The sequence below is a fragment of the Rhinolophus sinicus genome, chromosome 13 (assembly GCF_057876585.1).
Source record: "Rhinolophus sinicus isolate RSI-liver-muscle chromosome 13, RSI-T2T, whole genome shotgun sequence".
Classification (NCBI taxonomy): domain Eukaryota; kingdom Metazoa; phylum Chordata; class Mammalia; order Chiroptera; family Rhinolophidae; genus Rhinolophus; species Rhinolophus sinicus.
Genome location: NC_142513.1, coordinates 60,380,767 through 60,399,422, shown reverse-complemented (window position 1 = coordinate 60,399,422; position 18,656 = coordinate 60,380,767). Strand labels below are relative to the sequence as shown.

Genomic DNA, 18,656 nt, shown 5'->3' with positions numbered 1-18,656 from the left:
CAGTGACATCTTAAAAGAAACGTGATACTGCCATTCTCCTGTTTGCAATTCTTAATAGTTTCCTACTTTGCAAAATAAAGGCCCTTCCTTCACAAACAGACCCAGGCTTCCCTCCTGCGGTGTCAGCACGCATTATCTTCCGTCTGGGTCAGATGCAGCCTCTCTGCTCGGTGTCCCCTCTCTGCCTTTGCCTGGTCTCCCCGCCTGGAATGCCACCTCCGCCTCTGCACTGGCCTGGGGCTTCCGGTCCGCTCGCTCCTGCCCCAGCCACTCAACCCCGGGACGCTTTTCCTGACAACAGCCCAGCCCACGGCGGTCTGTCTCTCGCCCCTTGCCCCCCGCCCTACCCTTCGTGAAGCTTCCTATCGCAGCCTGGCAGGAGCGTCGGAAGCGGTTTCCCCAGGGAACTGCAGTCCAAAGAGGCCCCCTGGTGTGTTTGGAACTTTCCAGAACCCCCGGGCGCCAGCGCCCCCGTGCCAGCACAGAGAGCAGTCGATCGTGTGTGGGCGCGCCTGCTGGAGCCAGGGGCGCAGGCTCGGACCGGGGCGCGCACAGCTGGCTCTCGCCTGAGGAGTCCTTGGAAAGTGTGGACACTGTAAAGGGGACTTTATTGGCAAAGTGGATTGCCACCGCGTCGCTGGGGCTTATAAACCGCGTCCTAATTCGTAAGGGGTAAACTGAGGCCCAGCGGAGATGAGTGACTTCACCAGGGTCACTAGGTTAGTGGCGCACTCAGGCCTGGGCCTGGGCCGGGGGTGGGCCGCGGAGCCCTCCGCCTGGCGCACTGGAAGGGGCGGGGCTGCGGGGGCGGGGGCGGGGGCCGGGCGGGGCCGACACAGGTGCTTCGCATCCGGCCGGGGGGCGGCTCCGCGGGGCTTTATAAGCCGTCCAGGGTGCGGCGCTCTGCGCGGCTTGCTGCAAAAATAGTGCCCACGTGTCTGCGCGTCCCTGGTCGCGCCGGCCCGCCCGCCGGTCCGTCCGTCCGGCAGAGCCACGCCGGCCCTATGGCGTTCCCGCTGGTAAGAGCCGCCGCCGCCGCCCGCCGGGGCGGGGCCGGGCCCCGGTCCTTGCCGCGGCGGCAGCTAACGGTCCGCGCGCAGCGTCAGCCGGTCCGTGGAGCACCCTCCCCCGGCCCGGTGCGCGCGGGTCCCGGGCGGGGTGCGTGTCACGTGCCCGCGGGCGTGGGGCCTCGTGGAGGGGTGACGGGGGGGGGCAGGCGCCTCCTCGTGACTCAGGGCCTTTGGGTTTAAAGGCGCCGCGGCCCTCTGGGGGAGGCCCGTGGGGCCTCCGAGCTGCGCTGCAGACTCCCAGTGGCTTCGAGTGTGTCTGTTCAGACCAGAGCTGAGCGCACCGAAGGAAGCCCCCGCGCCCGGAACGCTGTTTTTTCCCCGCAGCCGTCGCACATAAAACCCCGAAGCCGCCGAGCCCGAGCTCACGCGCCTCAGGGACCCCCGCAAATCTACGTAACCAGCGGGCGGCCTGAGTGGGGCGGGGCAACTGGCGACGAGACCCCCAGCGCTGGCCCTGCAGTCACAGCGAGCGCCACGACGGCAGCGACGCGGCTCCTTTAAGGCGGAGGGATCAGGTCCCTCGTGCAGGGCGCGCTTCCTGAGCCCTGGAGGTCACGTGACTTCACACGTTCGATTGGCGTAGAAGCTGGAGTTCTAGAGCGGGGCTGGCCAGGTGGCTCAGGTCCGGGTAGGGGGCCGGGGACCCGCGGCTCTGAGGTGGGTCCTGGGGACGAGGGGGCTGGGGGATTTGCAGGCTGATGAGGCGACGCAGACATGGCGCCTGGCCCGAGGACAGCCGTGCAAATGGCCGGGGCTTCGTCTCGCTCTCCTCAGCCTAGGACCTGGCCAGGGGCCCTCGCTCAGGTGCGGACTCAGCTGTGGCCCCAGGTTTGGCGGAGCAGAAGCGAGGGCCAGGCGGGTTGCTCACCTGGCCATCACGCTGGTGAGGGCGTGAGGAAGGCCTGTGCCTGTCCTCAGTCCCGGGGGCCTGGCCATTCAGACCAAGGGAGGGTCACTCACCTTCGGTTGTCGTGCTTGGCGTCCTTCCCGGGCTCTTCCTCTCGCGGGTGTTCCTCACGGTCACGGTGACCCTGACTTTCTTGCCATGTTCCCAGAGGGCCCCGGCAAGGCCAGAGCGGAGCCGCTGGAAGTGGCCGGGACAGACCCGGCGCTGTGAGCACAGCTTTGTGTGCACGCGCGTCCTGCAGGCCTTGCCCCTTTGCACGGTGCCCTGCGGTGGGGTGGCTTGTGCAGAGTCCGAAGCAACAGGAGACCTTGGAGCCACAGCGGCTGCGCCAGGCCTCGCCCCACCCCCACCGCACCCCCAGCCGGCAGTCGGGGCTCCTGGTAGTGCCTCATTTCTCTGGCAACTGCTTCCTTTGTCTCCCTGGCTACCGAGCCACCCTCACTCTTCCTCCTGCCATGGAGTGTGCGCTGCGGGTCTGCGTCATTTGCTGGGTCCGGGGCCAGTGTCCGCCTGCCTCGTGTTTGCCCCTCGGGTGGTGGACGTGATGGCGCTGACGTTTCCCAGTTGCAAGTGCATCGACTGAGGCTAGTTTTAGGGACACGTACTGGGTTAAAAATAAATGAAATTGCTCCAAACAGAACGAAACCTTGGAAGCCTCGGCGTGGTGGCGGTTCCTGGTGGGTTTGTTTTTATCCGAGCGGCTGCCTGGAGCCCCTCCGGACGGGTGTGCAGGGCTCACCAGCACATTGCTGTCGAGTTTGTTTTTGTCGCACTGACCCCTTGATCTCCACTGGCCTGGCAGTGCGTGCCCGCTTGATAGAACTAGGCTTTGGACGTGGACGACGCTGTTATATAAAACTTCCGCTTCCCCCTCCCAAGTGGTGTCTTGTAAACATCTCCCTGCGTGGAAGGGCCGCTGTGCAGCGGACAGGAGGTTGCAGAGCAAAGCAGTGAGGTGAACGATCGTGTATCGGGTCCTAGGTTCCTGATATGGGACGGTTCTGTGGCTCTCACTGTGGGTAGGACGCACACCAGTGTCCGCGAGGCAGAACGTGGAGGAAGGTGACATAGGTAGTAAGACTCCAGGCTCAACACCACACTGGCTAACAAACTACTAACAGTGGGACCCGTCTTGGTACTGTCACGGTCACCACGCTATTTTGTGTTTTAATCCTTAAAGCGGGTTGGAAACCCAAATGCCTTCAGGAGCTTGAGGTTACATAAAGGAGTAAGGGGAGAGGAAGGAATGAGGGGTGGTGCTTCTTCAGAGAGCGACCAGTAGCTGATTGTCGCACTGTGAAAGTGTGGGTCCAGAGTTGATGGATCTTTGACTTTTTTCATACTTAAGCTGCCAGTCTGATTTTTTAAATACAGCCATTTCAAAAAAATCGTAAGCACTTTATGAAACAAAGGTAACATGCCTCTGAAGATTGGAGCCCACCTGAGGGCTGCTTTGGGATCTGTCCTAAAACTACCCTTGTAGATTTCCCCCATTTTGCAGATGAAACAGGCTCAGGAATCAAGTCAAGGAATCCAGGGACCCTCTGGCTGTGCGGAAGGCTGTCTGGGTCTTCTGCACATTAGTGCAGCAGTGTTGACGTCGGGAGGAATGTGCTGTGTCGGTCATTCCATGATGTGTGTGAGAGCAAGCAGTTAGCTGATTCTGAGAGAACCAGAGGTCTGGAGCAGTCAGGCTCCTGCCACAGTGGGGTGACCCTCCCAACCCTCTGTACCTAAGATTATCCTTTTTCTGAACAGTGAAAATGTCACTAACTTCTTCCTTCTGAGACAAGGCAAAATTTGAATTTATGTCATTGTTTTAAGATCTATAAAAGTAGAATGGGGCTTATTAAATCTCACCTTTTGTCTCTTGGCCAAAATTTCCATCATCCTGTCTCTTAGATTTCCAGGAAGAATTAATAAGGGTTTTAGAAGTACTAGGTAAAATCTTCTGGGATGAGCTCCCTGCACAGGGAATGAGGGGCTGGGCTTTCACCCTGGGCACAATGTAGAATCCCAGCAGCGTACACAGCCACACTAGAGGTGTAAAGGGATGTACCTTTATTTCTGTATCCCAAAGGACTGAACGCATACAGCAGTAAGAGTGTATTCGGAGCCTTTTCTGTGAGAAGGCAGACTCAAATACAAACTAGGTAGATTTTTTTTACCTGTGGTCTCAGAAGGTTAAAACTTCCGATTCTTACCTGTCCCCAGCTTCTCTAGCAACCTTTACAGAGCAAGCACTCGCCTGTGAGTTCAGTGTTTGGGAATTCGGTGGTGGAGGGGGAGGGGGAGGTGACTAACAGCTTTTCTGCTGGTATATTAGTGTTTATATGCTAGGTAGTATCTGGGCCGACTTTCCCATTCATCCGTTCCCAGGGCCCTTAGCTAAAAGACTGTTCTCTAACATTGTTATGTGTTTGTTGCAAAGGCAGAGGAGTGCGTTGGTAGCTCTGGCTGGCCGTTTCGGACAGGAATGCGAAACCCAGAGCTTAATATTTAGGCTGTTGTCTTCAGTAGCTAGTGGTGGAGGATCAAGTAGCAAATAATTTTCTCTCCGGTGGAAGAGCTGTGCTAATTCCATCCTGTTCGGCAGGACGGCCAGTGTCTAAGCTGTGCGGGCTGGGAGGAGACTTGCCAGCAAGCCTCGGGGGAGGGAGGGTGGGCTAGGACCTGGAGGTTGGAGTGGAGGAGGTTACAAAAAGAATGTTGCTTCTGTTCCAGTTAAAACCAAGAAGCACCAAGAAACACCCGCTGCCCCCTGCACCCCTTTTGCCCCCCACATTGCAGCTTTGGAAATGCCCTTCATTTTCTTTCCTGCCATTGTTGCAGTCTGTTTTTCGTTAGACCTGCTCCTGAGAGCTTATCATGTTCTGTACGCACAGATTCCAAATGCTGAAAGTTTTTATGTTTGATACAGGACCCTGCAAATAAGGCATTTCTCAGTTATAATATACTGGCTTTTGAAAAAATTAAAGTAAAAGGTACATAATGTATGTAATAGGTCATAGGAAAATTATTTGACTTTCCATAAAAAGTCGGTATCCAAATTTCAGTGTTAAATTTACATTGTGGATGTAATTTTCAGTGAATTTTGCTATTGGGATTTTAAAAAGCTCCTGTTAGGGATTATTTTGCATCTTAATGTATAATGTGTGTAAATAACACAGGTGGTGGTGGGGGGGGTCCTGACCAAATGGGCTTTGCTTTCCTTTCAGTTGGGCAGGACGTAGGCATGGATAACCTTTGGCTTTTATTTAGTGTCCCTCTATGGTTGGAGCGCCCTTCTAGGTTATAGTGACGTAACATTCTTGATTTTGATTTTAAAGGCTGTTTTGTGATGACTTCCCTTGAGGTAATTGGAGACTCCCCGGAGGGCAGGTCTAAAGATTGATTTGTGTGCTAAAATGGGTCACAGTTGTAGGTAGCTGTTGATTCTGAGAGTGACTTGCCTGGAATAGTGTCACTGGTTTCTTTTTTCTTAGCCAGCATAATATACTGAGCCAGGTACCACCCTGACGAGTTTAGCACCTTGGTCTGAAGTCCGGTTGACACAGGCATGGGAGTAGCTCTCTTCTGTTGGAAGAAAGCAGTTACCTGGAAGGGCAGGTTGGGGTTTTTTGTGTCTTTGGACAGAACACTTAATCTCTGACTAAACACCTATGCTCTCTGCATTCTGGTTTTTGTGCTTCTGCTTCTAGCTCTGACACCATCTGTCTACCCTTTCTCCCGAGACTTTTTTTTTTTTAAAGCTGTAATTTTGGCATTGTTTTCAAGCTCAAAAGGTGTTAGAGACCTGCCTCCCAGGTATAACTTGGAGTTGACGCCAAGCCCAGAGTGTAATGTCTGACTATTTTTACCAACAAGAACTAAGCTTAGAATAAAAAGTGATTTTTCTAAGTTTATACAGTGAGTAGATGATAGACCCAGATCTGGAGCCCAGGTCTCTTCATTTCCAGACGAGTGTTGTTTCTAGAAATCATGCACCTTGACCTCTGTTTTGCTGGTCTCTGATTATCTTGTTTTACCTAAAATTCCCACTTGGTTCTTAAGACTGTATTGCTCCCGTATTTTCCCCCCTTCTATCTGCTAGGTCTTTTCTTGCCCTGGCACTCACAGGCTTCCTCCTCCCCTGGATGCCGCATTCCCTGTGGTTCACTGCTGGCTGGTTCCTGTCCTGACACAGAGGCCCGTGTCTTCCTGTAGCACCAGTTCTCTCTCATCAGGTCTTAGGTTGAACTCTTTAACCCTGATTGTTCTCAAGACCCGTCCTTCTGATTGGCCTCCCGGAGGACTGTGTCTCGCTGAGGTATGTTAAACCCAGCAGGTCTAAAAGCAGAACCAATTTCTTCCCTTTCCTCATCTCCTGGGGCTGATCTAATTCTATCCCCTCTACCCAATTAGTCTCTCTTGTTATTCAACTACAATCTAGAGTCCTCTTGGGGGAAAGAACACTGTTTGGGTGTTTTTGTTTTAATTTTTTTTTTTTTTTTACCACTAGAGGCTCAGTATAGAAAGATGCTAGATGAATACATACTTGTAGCATCCTTTGAAAACCACTCCCCAGTTTCTATACCTCTAGCGCCTTGATGTGGCATAACTCTGTCTTCCTTGCCCCCTGTATCCTTCCTTCTGTTCCTTCTCCGTTCCCAGTGCTCAGTTCTCTCTCTCTGATCAAGTGAAACAGTGATTCACAGTTTGGGGGAGGACACTTTCTTTGTGGAAAAGGGGGATGCTTTGTTTTAGATCGTAGTCTCCCTTCCTCTGCCCTCCCAGTTGAGGTTCTTACTGGTTGAAGAGGAGAAAATTGAGACCTGCTAAAAAAATAGCTTGTGTTAGCAGAGATTCCTCATGAACCTGACAATAAGTAGGTAGAACTGTAACAGTTTTATCTTGAGGCCATTTTTAGCCACTAGTAGGAAGAATTGTTGTTTTGCATTTGTATCATTGCCAGTTATTTCTTCCTGTTGAGTTTGGAGGTTGTGGTATGTGTTCCTGACAGAATTGGGATTGGGGCAGAGCATGCACCTAAATTAGATTTTTTCAGACTGCTTGAGAGGTAAGATTCTTAGACCTTTCCCTCCTCCTGGGGAAGCAGCTTTCTCCCAGAGGCCTCCAGGTCTCATCTTTCCCCAGACTGCTGGGGCCCTTTCCTCCCTCGCTCTCCTGCCTCCGTCTGTCATGTGGTTGCTCCGGGTCTCTAAGACTCACATGCAGTTGTCATTTACTTACTTGTAAGCGGGGCCAGGACCTGAGAATCCACATATATCACATCTGTTGTAGTACCTAAAGTTAGGTTAATTTTTGTATATTAGGAGGGGCCTTTGAAAGCGTGGAACCTGTGATGTAGAAGATAATCCTAACTCCTTAACCTGGCATATGAGGCCGCCTTTCCACTCTGTTCCCTTCTCCTGTCCCTGGAGTGCCACACAGAGACCACTTTGGGTCATGTTCCTCTGTCCTCTGTGTTCTTCAGCCCTTCTCGGACCCCCACTTCCGGGCACAGGCTCTTCCTCGGACCCCCTGGGCTTAGAGGACCATGTATGTTTACAGCACATTGTAGCTTGAGTTGTGCTTCTCAACATGATCCGGTCTGAGTTCCCTTTCTAGACTTCCGAACTTTCTTTTGGTTTTGAGTCCCTCTCTAATCTGCTTCTTAGCCTTGGGTGCTCACTGTAGGTAGCAGGCAGTTGGTGGGTGTGTGTCAAGCCGTGGGTGAGTGGATCATGGAGCCGGAAGAGCTGCAGGTTGATCGTAAATGCTTGCGTCTTAGCCTTTGTGTCGTTGCCTTAGTGAAGTGGAGAGTCATCTCAGAAACCTACCGTTGTGAAAAGGGTCTTGTGTCCGTGGATTTAACCACTCTCAATGGTGCCTCTCGCGTAGGACCGTGACTTCTGGTCATCCACGCATCTTGCCAAGGATACCAGTCTTTTCAAGAGCTTGAGAATGATACAGGACTCAAGTTCGTCCCTTTAAGGCCATCTTGCAGAGTTTGTAAAACTGTAAAAGCTGGGGAGCATTCTCACAGCTTACCTGGAATTTTTTTTTTTTTAAAGATTTTTTTTTTTTTTTTTTTAATTGGGGAAGGAGAACAAGACTTTATTGGGGAACAGTGTGTACTTCCAGGCCTTTTTTCTAAGTCAAGTTGTTGTCCTTTCAGTCTTAGTTGTGGAGGGTGCAGCTCAGCTCCAGTTGCCGTTTTCTAGTTGCAGGGGGCACAGCCCACCGTCCCTTGTGGGAATTGAACCGGCAACCTTGTGGTTGAGAGGATGTGCTCCAACCAACTGAGCCATCCGGGAGCTCAGTGGCAGCTCAGCTCAAAGTGCCATGTTCAATTTTAGTTGCAGGGGGCAGAGCCCACCATCCCTTACGGGACTCGAGGAATTGAACAGGCAACCTTGTGGTTGAGAGCCCACTGGCCCATGTGGGAGTCGAACCGGCAGCCTTCGGAGTTAGGAACATGGAGCTCTAACCGCCTGAGCCACCGGGCCGGCCCTTACCTGGAATTTTTAATAGGCTGAACGAAGTGACCCCAGGCTTTTAACAGATTTGGTGCCGTGACCAGCTCTGAGATCTTAGGTACTTATTGCCTTACTTGGTCTGTTTTCAGTTTATTTTTTCCAAGGTAACTGGGAATCAGAGAGCTGATGAGTCAGACTCTCCTTAGAAGATTGAGTCTGTCAGCCAGAATTTCGTAACCTACTATGTCAGGAACTGGATGTGGTGAGTGAGGGGGACTGAAGAGTGAAGAATGGTACCTAGATTTCTGTCTAGTGCAGCTGGTGGGTGGTGCTGTTATTCCTTGAGCTAGAGAAAACCAAAAGAATCACTTTTGTGTGCAGGTTCAGTTCATAATTATGTATCTGGGAGTGCTTTTTTCATTCCGTAATGCCTCACACGAGTTGTATGGACCTTTCATCACCACATAGAATTGTATAACTTACTTAAACAAGTCTCTTTGGGTGCTGTTTGTACCGCTCTTGGTGCTTACCACGGCTCTTCCTCTAATTATGTCTTCAGGTGTAGCGGTAACAGCGATCATGTTTGGCACCATGCTAAGTGCTTCATACGGCTCATCAAAAGGTTGATAGAGCCTCTTTCCCCATTTCACAGATGGGGAAACTGAGGCACAGAAGTTAAGTAACTTCCAATACATGGCAGAACCAAACTTTTCGAACACGTTATCGAGGTATAATTTACATAACTATAAAGTTCACCTTTCAATGTACAGATCAATGATTTTTAGTGTATTTACAGAGTTTTACAGCCATAATCTAATTTTAGAATATTTCCATCGTCTCCAAAAGAAACCTGTACCCATTAACCACCACCACCACCACCCGCCAGTTGAGGGCAATTAATCAGCTGGACATTTCGTATATATGGGCTCATACTCATGTAGCGTGGTCTTTGGTGGCTAGCTTTTTTCACTTAGCGTAACGTTTTGGAGGTTTATCTGTGTAGGTAGTGTCCTTTTCCTTGGTAAGTAATGTTCTGTTAAATACACATACCTCAAGCTTTGAACCCGGGGTGTCTGGTTATAAAGCTCATGCTGCTGCCTCCGTGCCGAGCTGCGTCTTTCCTGTACACGACCCAGGAGAGGAGAAGGTTCTTGAGGCAGGTTTCACGGGATAACTTGCTCATAGCAAACACTCAGTAAGTATTTTAATATACAGGCAGGAAACCCAAGTCCTTGTGACTTTTATGTAACTCATGGTGTTGGGTTGGGAGGAAGGGCAAGTGAAGTCTCCATTTATCACAGAGGAGTGTAGAAAACCTAAATATCTTTTTCCTGTGTCTAGGAGGAAGAAGCGGGAAGGATAACAGATTGCTGGGACAACCAGGAAGCCCCCGCGCTCTCCACGTGTAGCAATGCCAGTATCTTTCGAAGGATAAATGCCATGTTGGATAATTCTCTGGATTTCAGTAGAGTCTGCACTACACCCGTAAATCGAGGAATTCATGATCATTTGCCAGGTGACTTAGGTTTGAAAACTTGGTGCATGTATGCAGAGCTGCTTCTAGGCAGCTTGTGAAGAATAACCTTGAATCTCTGGCAGTGCTTGTTACTCCTGTAGTTTCCTTTATGGAAATTGGGGTCCCCCTGGGTGAAGACTGCCTTTGATTATGATGTAGAAATCTATTTTATAGTACTCAAGAAGATTGGGTAAAAAAGGATAGGTCAAGGTGACAAGACTATTTACATGTAGAATTATACTGTGAGTCATGTAGTTGTAGATTTTCGGGTAGCCACATTAAAAAAAGTAAAATTAATGTAATATTTTATCTAACCCAATATATACAAAATATTATGACAACTTATAATCAGTATAAAACTATTAATGAGACAATATATTCTTTTGTTAGTACTAAGACTTCAGAATCCAGAGTACATTTTATTTTATTTTTTTCCCAGTGTATATTTTACGTTTACAGCACAGCTCAGCGTGAACTAGCTGCATTTCAAATGCTCAGTACTATATGTGCCTAGTGTATTGGTCAGTGCAGCTCTTGACTAGCAATTGCTTTTAAACATGAGTGCAAGTCAACATGCATTTAGTTTTTATGATATTTAGGGTATTCCACAGAATAGTGGAGTGAAAGGGCCACGTTTCCTGAAGATGACACTTCACAAGCAGGCTTGGAAGCCCTAACAGTGTTTCACAATCTTTTTGTGGAAATTGCAACATGTTATAAGAATGTTGATGGAATGTTTTTTGTTTGAGTTGTTCTAGATGAAAGTGAGCATATTTTTAATTTTTAAAGTGGACCTTAAAAATTTGGGCAACAACAGGAATTCTTAGAACAAGGACTGGTAATTGTTGCTTTTCAGTTATAAATTTTTAGATTTATTTTTTTAACTTGGCCTTAGAAATAATTCGCACAAAGATGCAGGAGTATGTGAACATAACGTAACTAAATATTTGAGAGAAGGGTTCATTACGAAGGAAACTGATTTGTGGTAATTGTAGAATTTGTTTCTGTTATATTGATGCCTGATCACTACAGTGTACACCTGAAGCTGAAGCTGAATAATAATATCAACTAGAGTTTTATATACATATATATAGAGTTTTATATATTTGGTCACAGGATGTGGAATATAGTATAGGGAATAGTCAGTGGAACTATAACAGCTGTATACGATGTCAGAGGGGTAGTAGATTGGGGGAGGGGGGTTATCACTTCGTGAGGGGTATAAATGTCTAACTGTTACATTATTTTGTACACCTGAAACTAATTTAAAAAAATTTATATTGGAGGGCAATTGAGAGAGGGGCATTGGGGAGGGGGATTGGAGGGTCTTGTCTCTTCTAACTTCCACAAAAGTATATATGTAACATTTACTGTTAATGTTGGCGTAAGTCATGAGCTAACCCTTATTTTCTCCTTTAGCTTATGTCGAGTTAGAAATTCAGAGAATCTGCTTGGTTCTACATACATGTTCTGCATTTCTCCTTGAGGAAATTGCATGGCTTACATTACCATGACAATGGCTTAGTTTTTACTGGGTTGGTTCTGATGCTCTGGAAACTTTTATAACTTATAGCAAAGTATTTTTCAGCCAGTGCTAGGTTGTTGAACTGCCCAAGGGAAAGGACCCCTGGTTAGTCAGGAGAGTGCGTTTGCCGTTGGCCAAGAATCCCGATGGCCTCACTGGTAAGATGCCAGGCTCTGGTGAAAGTATTACCTTTGCACTCTGCCCAGGTGAGTGGTTGGCTGAACTACAAGGTACAGACTTCTTGGCCTCTTCAAGTCCTTCTCAGAGTACATCCAAGAGGTACAGGGGGACAAGTACCTTGAAGAAGTGGGGAAACCTGGCTTCTAAGGTTGACCTTGGGCAGTGCGATAAAGTAGTTTTCCCAGCTGTGGGACAGAGTGGTTCCTGCCCAGTCTGCCTCCCAGGGTTCTCCTGGGCTCAGGTGAGGAAGCCGTCCTGCAGTTTGAAGGGACTTCAAGGGATTGGAGGAAAGGTTCTGGGCAAGCAGCTGCTGTCCTAAGCCCGTCTCACACACCAGCCCGCACTGTTCGGTCACTTCTCTGCCCATCCGTCCCCACTCGAGATGTTAGCTCAGCGCTGTGGGCCCTGGTCTGGGGTGGTGAAGCGGGCTGCCTGGCTCACAGCAAGGGGCAGCTTTCCCACGTTCCCCAGCTGGAGCCCTGCCTGACAGAGTAGGCCAGCGAAAAACCAGCATGTGGTTAACGAGGAAGTAAACCTGGGTGTATTTTTCCATGAAAAACTTTAAGAAATAACCTGGATTGGTAGCTTCTGGTCAAAAGTAATTGTTACCTGAGAAAATAATCAGAACAGTAAAAACGTTTAACAAGATTGTTTATAACAGCAGTGTAACTAGGGAAATTTGGCAACAACAGAAAAGTTAAGTAACCATACAATGGAATGCTCTGCAGTCATTACACAGGATGTTTGCAGAAGACTCCTTAGTGACATAGAAAGACAATCACAGTATCTGAAACGAAGAAGCAAAATTCGAAACAGTATGGCTTTAGAGTATATATACATAGAACAAGACTGGAAGGATGGACAGAAACAACACAGTGATGTTTATATGTGTGCTGTTTCCCACAGGTTCTTCTATAACAAACATGTTCTGTAGTGGGAAAAAACACTTAAAAAACGCGTATCCTAGCACAGTGTTTCACATTGCTGTTTGGGTTTTACGTACATCATATTTAATTTTAATTGCACAACTTGTTTCATATCGGTGTTCCTACTTTTGGTATTTCCTAAATGGTAGTTATGTACCATTTAATGTTTGAGGTAAGTCACTTGCAAGGCTGTGTGCCAGCTGTGACCAAATAGTTCATTGCATGGTGTGCGGTGAGAGTTGTAACAACTACACACTCGGTTGACAAGGCATTACTGGAAAAGTGTTATAACAAGGTCAGAGGGGAGAGATCGTATTGGTTAGGGAACTAGGAAACACATTTTGGATGAAGCAGCATTTGAAATAGGCTTTGAAGAAGAGAAAGTTATTTCAGCATAACTGGGTGTTGGGTCAGTTTTTTTTTTCTGTTGCTTCAGAATTGTACATTAGGCTCCAAAGCTGAGAATGAGGAGATGTAAGTGACCCGTGGTGCAATGAGCGTCCCCAACAGTTGGGGCCACATTGCTCCCCTAGAGCTTACCAAGATGCCACAGAGCTATCGCTGCTACCAGACATTCTTTCAGCCATTCCCTGGTCTGTACAGAAAGACCACGGTAGGGGGTTGCGTTTGGAGTGATCGCCTTCCCTCTCAGTGGAGGGGAAAAGGGTAGAGGAGATGCTTCCTCTGTCAGGCCAAGCCAGGGGAGTGTCTTCCAAAGGCAGCGTTTGTACAGCGCGAGGGTACTTCCAAGCAAGAAGGCAAGGCCGAGCCTCTTCTTAGGTAGCAGACTTGCTCCCTGCCCTTGAGTAGAGATGAAAGACACATGGGGAGGTGAAGTGAGGCAGGGAGGGAGGTGGCGGGAGCTGTATGAATTCTCAGGAATTGCTAGGCAGGGCCGTAGTGATTTCCTGGGGTTCAGGCGGGCTCAGCAGAGCCCCTTAAGCTAGTAACTTAACCAGGAGACGCTTGTTGTGTGTGGGGTGGTGGGAGCTGGTGTGGCGCTGGCAGATCCCGCTCCTCGCCCAGCAGCTGTGGCGTGGGGGTGTGCACCCCGCTCAGGAGACAGAGGCCTGCCGCCCAGAGGGCCCTTTCCACTCTCCGGGTCCTGTAAGCCATAGGCGGTTGCACTCTGCGGCTGTGCATGCACATGTGATTGAAGCATAAACAAACTGAGTTCTTGTCAGCAGTGTCTATGAAATGTGAACATTGGTCAGATCGCTAAGGGACATGTACACTGCTAGATGGGTAGGGAGATGTCATGTGTAGTACGAATGGGGGCAGTGGCTGGAGGAAAAAGTTCCACGTTCACTCACTGGGATGAGACTTCTCAATAACCAGTTAAGACAGCTGGGAGGTTTAGGAAAAGGAGCAATTAGCCCAAGTAGTCCAAAGTAAGCAGGGCGTGGGTCTGAAATGCTGATGACATTGTTTTCATTTCAGTATAACATACATACAGAACAGTACGTAAGTGAGGAGCCCACACTTTCTCAGATGGAGCACAGCCATGTAACAGGCACCGCGTCTGAATGCACTGCTGGCTTTCATCCAGGACCAAAGGATGGCGCCGTTGTAGCCCAGTACTGAAGTTCTGACTGAGATGGGTGCCTTTTGTATTCTGGAGGATCGTAAACAGTGTCATCACTCAATTATCTGAGACGCTCTTCTGAAACAAAGCTGAATGAATTTAGTCCCAGCTAACAGCAGACAGTTGAAATAACTCTTAAGAAGTCTTGTCTCCCACAAAGTAAATGTTTATGGAACTTAATGTGTGGCTTTAACACTTAAGTGATAAAAACTTAACTTTTTATCAAAACATAGCATACATACAGCAAAATACACAAATAAGTATACAAATTCGATGAATTTTCCCACTCTGAACACATCCTGTGTATCCACTCGTACACAGAGGCAATACACCAGAAGCCCTGGAAACCCTGGTCTTAACTAATGGAGGATCACCCCCATGCTGACTTTTAATTGCACAGTTTAGTTTTGCGTGTTTTAGGACTTAAGCAAATAGAATCATAAATATGTGCTCTGTCTATGAGATTCCTCCATATTGCGACCAGTGGCTGTGGTTCATTCATTCCCGATACTGTACGGTATTGTGTTGTGTGAATGGACCAGTGCATATTTATCCTGTTAGTAGGCAAGGGGGGCTATTGCGAATAGTGCCGCTGTGAGCCTGTCTTTCGGTGAACTTTCTGTGGGGTGTGCTCCAGGGAGAACGAGTGTTGGGCCACATATAGGGTGTGCATGTCTTCAGCTTTAGTGGGTGCTGCCAAACAGTTGTTCCCAGCAGTTGCAGCAGGTGGCACACTTTTAAGATGGTTTGGTTTGTCCCGCATCCTCACCAGCAATTGGTATTGTGTGTGTCGTTTTGGCCATTTCGGTGAGTGTATAATGGTAACTCCATTCTGGTTTAAATTTTCATTTCCCTGAGGACTAATGAACACCTTTTCACGTGTTTATTGACCTATGGATATCCTCTTTGCTGAAGTACCTCTTCAAGTCTTATATTCATTTTCCTTTAGGATTACGTGCCGTTTTTTCCTGTTTACTTGTAGCAGTTCTTTACATCTTCTGCATATGAGTTCTTTGTCTGCTATGGGTAATACAAGTATTTTCTCCCAATCTGTGGCTTGCTTTTATACTCTCAATTGGTGTCTTTTTAATACCAAAATTTTAATTTTAATGAAGCCCAGTTTATTGACTTTTCCATTATGGTTAATGTCTTGTGTCCTATTTAAGAGATGTTTGCATATTCCAAGGTCATGATGATATTCTATGTTTAATTTAAAAAACTTTGTTTTGCCTTTCATACTTAGATTTGCAAGCCATGTGGGATTTAATTTTGTATGTGGTGTAAGGTAGAAGGTCAAGACTAATTTTATCCAAGTGGATAATCAATTGACCCAGCACCATTTGGGAAAAAACATCTTTTTTTTTCGTTGCACTGCTGTGTCACCTTTCTCATGAATCAGGCACATGTGTTTCTGGAGACTTTCCTACCATTGGTCTGTTTATCCTTGTGTCTAGTTACTACAGCTTTATAATAGAATTTGATACTTGGTAGAGGAGTCCTTTAGCTTTATCCTTCACGAGTCTTGGTTTTTCTTAGGTTTCTGCATTTCCATATGAATCATCGATTCAACTTATCAATACAGTCTTCCTACCCCCAACCCCTACCCCACCACCTCTGCTGGGATATTGCTTGAGATTGCATTGAATCTGAATCGAATTGTAGAGAATTAGTATGTTGACAAGTCTTCCAATTCATGATCTGGTCTATCCTTTCATTTCTCAGGTCGTCTTTAATTTTTCTCAATGTTTTGTAGCCATCTTGGACATCCTTTTTTTTCGGTTTATCTCTAGTTCTCGATAGATGTCTGCTGCTATTGCAAACGATAATTTTTTAGTGTCATTTCCTGTTTGTTTGCTGCGGCCTGGTAGTCTTTTCTCATGTGGGCTCCAGAGCTGCGTATACCGGTTGCGGACATTTGGGTCGCTCTAACAGGCACATTTAAGTTCATGGTATTCTGTCTTCTACATATTCTGTACTTTCGGGTTGTGAGTAGCTTTGTTCCCTTTTCGATCCGGGTGGTCTTGGAGGACAGATGGAGAGATTTAGATTGAGGCAGCGGCCAGTTTCCCATAGAAGCCAGGAAGTCTGATCTTGATGATCTTGTTTGAAAAACATAGGCAAACGCATGTATCTTGCAAAATACAGACCAAAAATTGTTAATGTAAAATATTAAGAATGCACACACCTATGAGAATGTCTAAAAATTAAGAAGACTAACTTGACCAAGAATTGACAAGAATATGGGAGACCTGAAATGTGTATAAACTGCTGGTAGGAATGGTACAGCCATTTGGAAAACAGTTTGGTAGATTTTTAACAAGCTAAACATTTACCTACCAGAAGACCCAACAATTCCACTACAATTTTTTTTTACAATAAACTTCTAATAGTTTGTGATTCACAGAAAAGTTACAAAGGTAGTACAGATATTCCACACCCAGGTTCTCCTGTTGTTAACATCTTACATTAGTGTAGTGAGTTTGTCACAGCTAACGAACCAGTATTGAAACGATTTTATTTGGATTTCCTTAGTTTTTGCTTAATGTCCTTTTTCTGTACCGTCCAAGATACCTTATTACATTTAGTCGCCATGTCTCCTTAGGCTGTCGTTGACTGTGACTTTCCTTGGTTTTGATGGCCTTGGCAGTTTTGAGGAGTAATAATTGTACCCATTTACAGGATTTTGTGAAGCTTGAATAAGATATGTGTAGCATAATACCCATAACTGCGCTTATTCACTAAATGGTAGAAGTGGCTGTGACGGGTGTGGGTATGTGAAGAATGCACTTGTGAGAGCATTGCTGGGGTCACGTATTTTTAAATGCTGGTTTCTGGTGTAGATGGAGAGTCTCTTGAAGTCAAGGATCAGTTCTTAAATATCCCTGCGTTCCTGACCCTCAGTGCTGGGTCTGGGACGTGCTGGGTGTCATCAGACAATTGCTTACTGAATACATCCTCTAAAACTGGGAGCCTACGCTGAACAGGCCCTCGTTTTATGTTCATGTAGGTTCTGCTCCTCTCACACTCAATAATGATGACATCTACGATTTGTGTGTGCGTGTGGTAAAATAAAATTTACCATTTTAACCATTTTTATGTGTATTTATAAGTAAATTCAGCAGCCATCAATCTGATCTCTGTATCAATGAGCTTGGGGTTTTTGTTATTGTTGTCTTTTAGATTCCACATATAAGTGAGATCATTGGTACCTGTCTTTCTCTGAATTATTTCATTTAGCGTACTACTTTCTAGGCTCATTTATGTTGTAGCACATGGCAAGATTTCTTTCTTATGGCTGAATAAGACTCCATTGTGTATATGTACTACATCTTTGTCTATGGATGGACACTTAGGTGGCTTCCACATCTTGGCTCTTGTAAAAAATGCTGCAATGAACCTAGGGGTGCATATATCTTTTCGAATTAGTATTTTGGATTTCTTCGGATAAATATCCTGAAGTGGAATTGCTAGATCATATGGCAGCTCTATACTGTTTTCCTTAGTGACTGCACCAATTTACAATCCTGCCAACGGCACAAGGGTTCCCTTTTCTCCACATCCTTGCCAACACTTATTTCTTTTATAGTAACCGTTCTAACAGGTGTGAGGTGGTATCTCATTGTGGTTTTGATTTGTGTTTCCCTGATGATTAGTGATGTTGATCATCTTTTCATGGACCTACTGGCCATGCGAATAGCATCGTTGGAAAAATGTCTGTTCACATCCTCTGCCCATTTTAAAATCAGATTGTTTTTTTGCTATTGAGTTGTGTGAGTTCTTTATTTTGGTTATTAACCCCTTACCAGATACATGATTTGCAGACATTTTTCTCACATTCATTAGGTTTCCTTTTTATTTTGTTAATGATAGAATTAACATGTGTTGTTTATTCCAAAATATTCTTTCAACATGTATATAAAAAATTTTAATGAGATATTTTGTGATTTTTTTATACTAAGTCTTCATACTGCAGTATATATATACATATATATAAATTTTTTATTGATACATAATTGACACAACATTGTATGTGTACAACATAATGATTTGATAGATGTATTTATTACAAAATGATATGCAGAAATAATTGATACGTATTTAGGTTTCACAAAATTTGAAGTTGAAAATGTAGGTTCACATGCTGAAGCTATTCTGAACCACACGTAAACATTTTCCCATAACAGACTTGAGTTACCAGTTTTTTTATTTTAAAGTTGAAAATTCATTACCCTGGTTGTAGCAGCTACTTCTTAAGTGCCCAGTGGCCTCATGTGGTTCTGAATTGGACATGCCAGTTCTAGAGGCATATGTGACAGACTGGCCAGCCAGGCGAGGTGTGCTCGTGCCCTCGGCTCTCGCCGGCACGTTCGCTGGGGGACGTTGTGTGGACAACCTCCACTGCGCCTGCCATGTCCCCGATGAGACTGGCTCCGTCAGGGTTTGACCGGGAAGCAGACGCGATGAGTACTGTGGACTAAGGGTTTGT

General features: G+C 46.7%; 1 protein-coding gene across 5 annotated transcripts in view; it reads left to right on the top strand.

Annotated features, from left to right (window-relative positions):
• Positions 1–426: 426 nt before the first annotated feature.
• Positions 427–18,656, top strand: part of CPEB1 (cytoplasmic polyadenylation element binding protein 1) — a 52,708-nt gene continuing 34,478 nt past the window's right edge. Inside the window, exons 1-2 of one of the 5 annotated variants that reach the window (XM_019743510.3) lie at positions 427–719; positions 9,780–9,954. In XM_019743510.3, coding sequence (XP_019599069.2) covers positions 9,879–9,954 — 76 coding nt within the window. In that variant the 5' untranslated portion in view covers positions 427–719; positions 9,780–9,878. Of the gene's footprint in view, positions 720–865; positions 1,020–1,268; positions 1,728–9,779; positions 9,955–18,656 lie in introns of those variants that run through there. The other 4 variants (XM_074318331.2, XM_074318332.2, XM_074318333.2 and 1 more) reach the window with 4 other exon arrangements.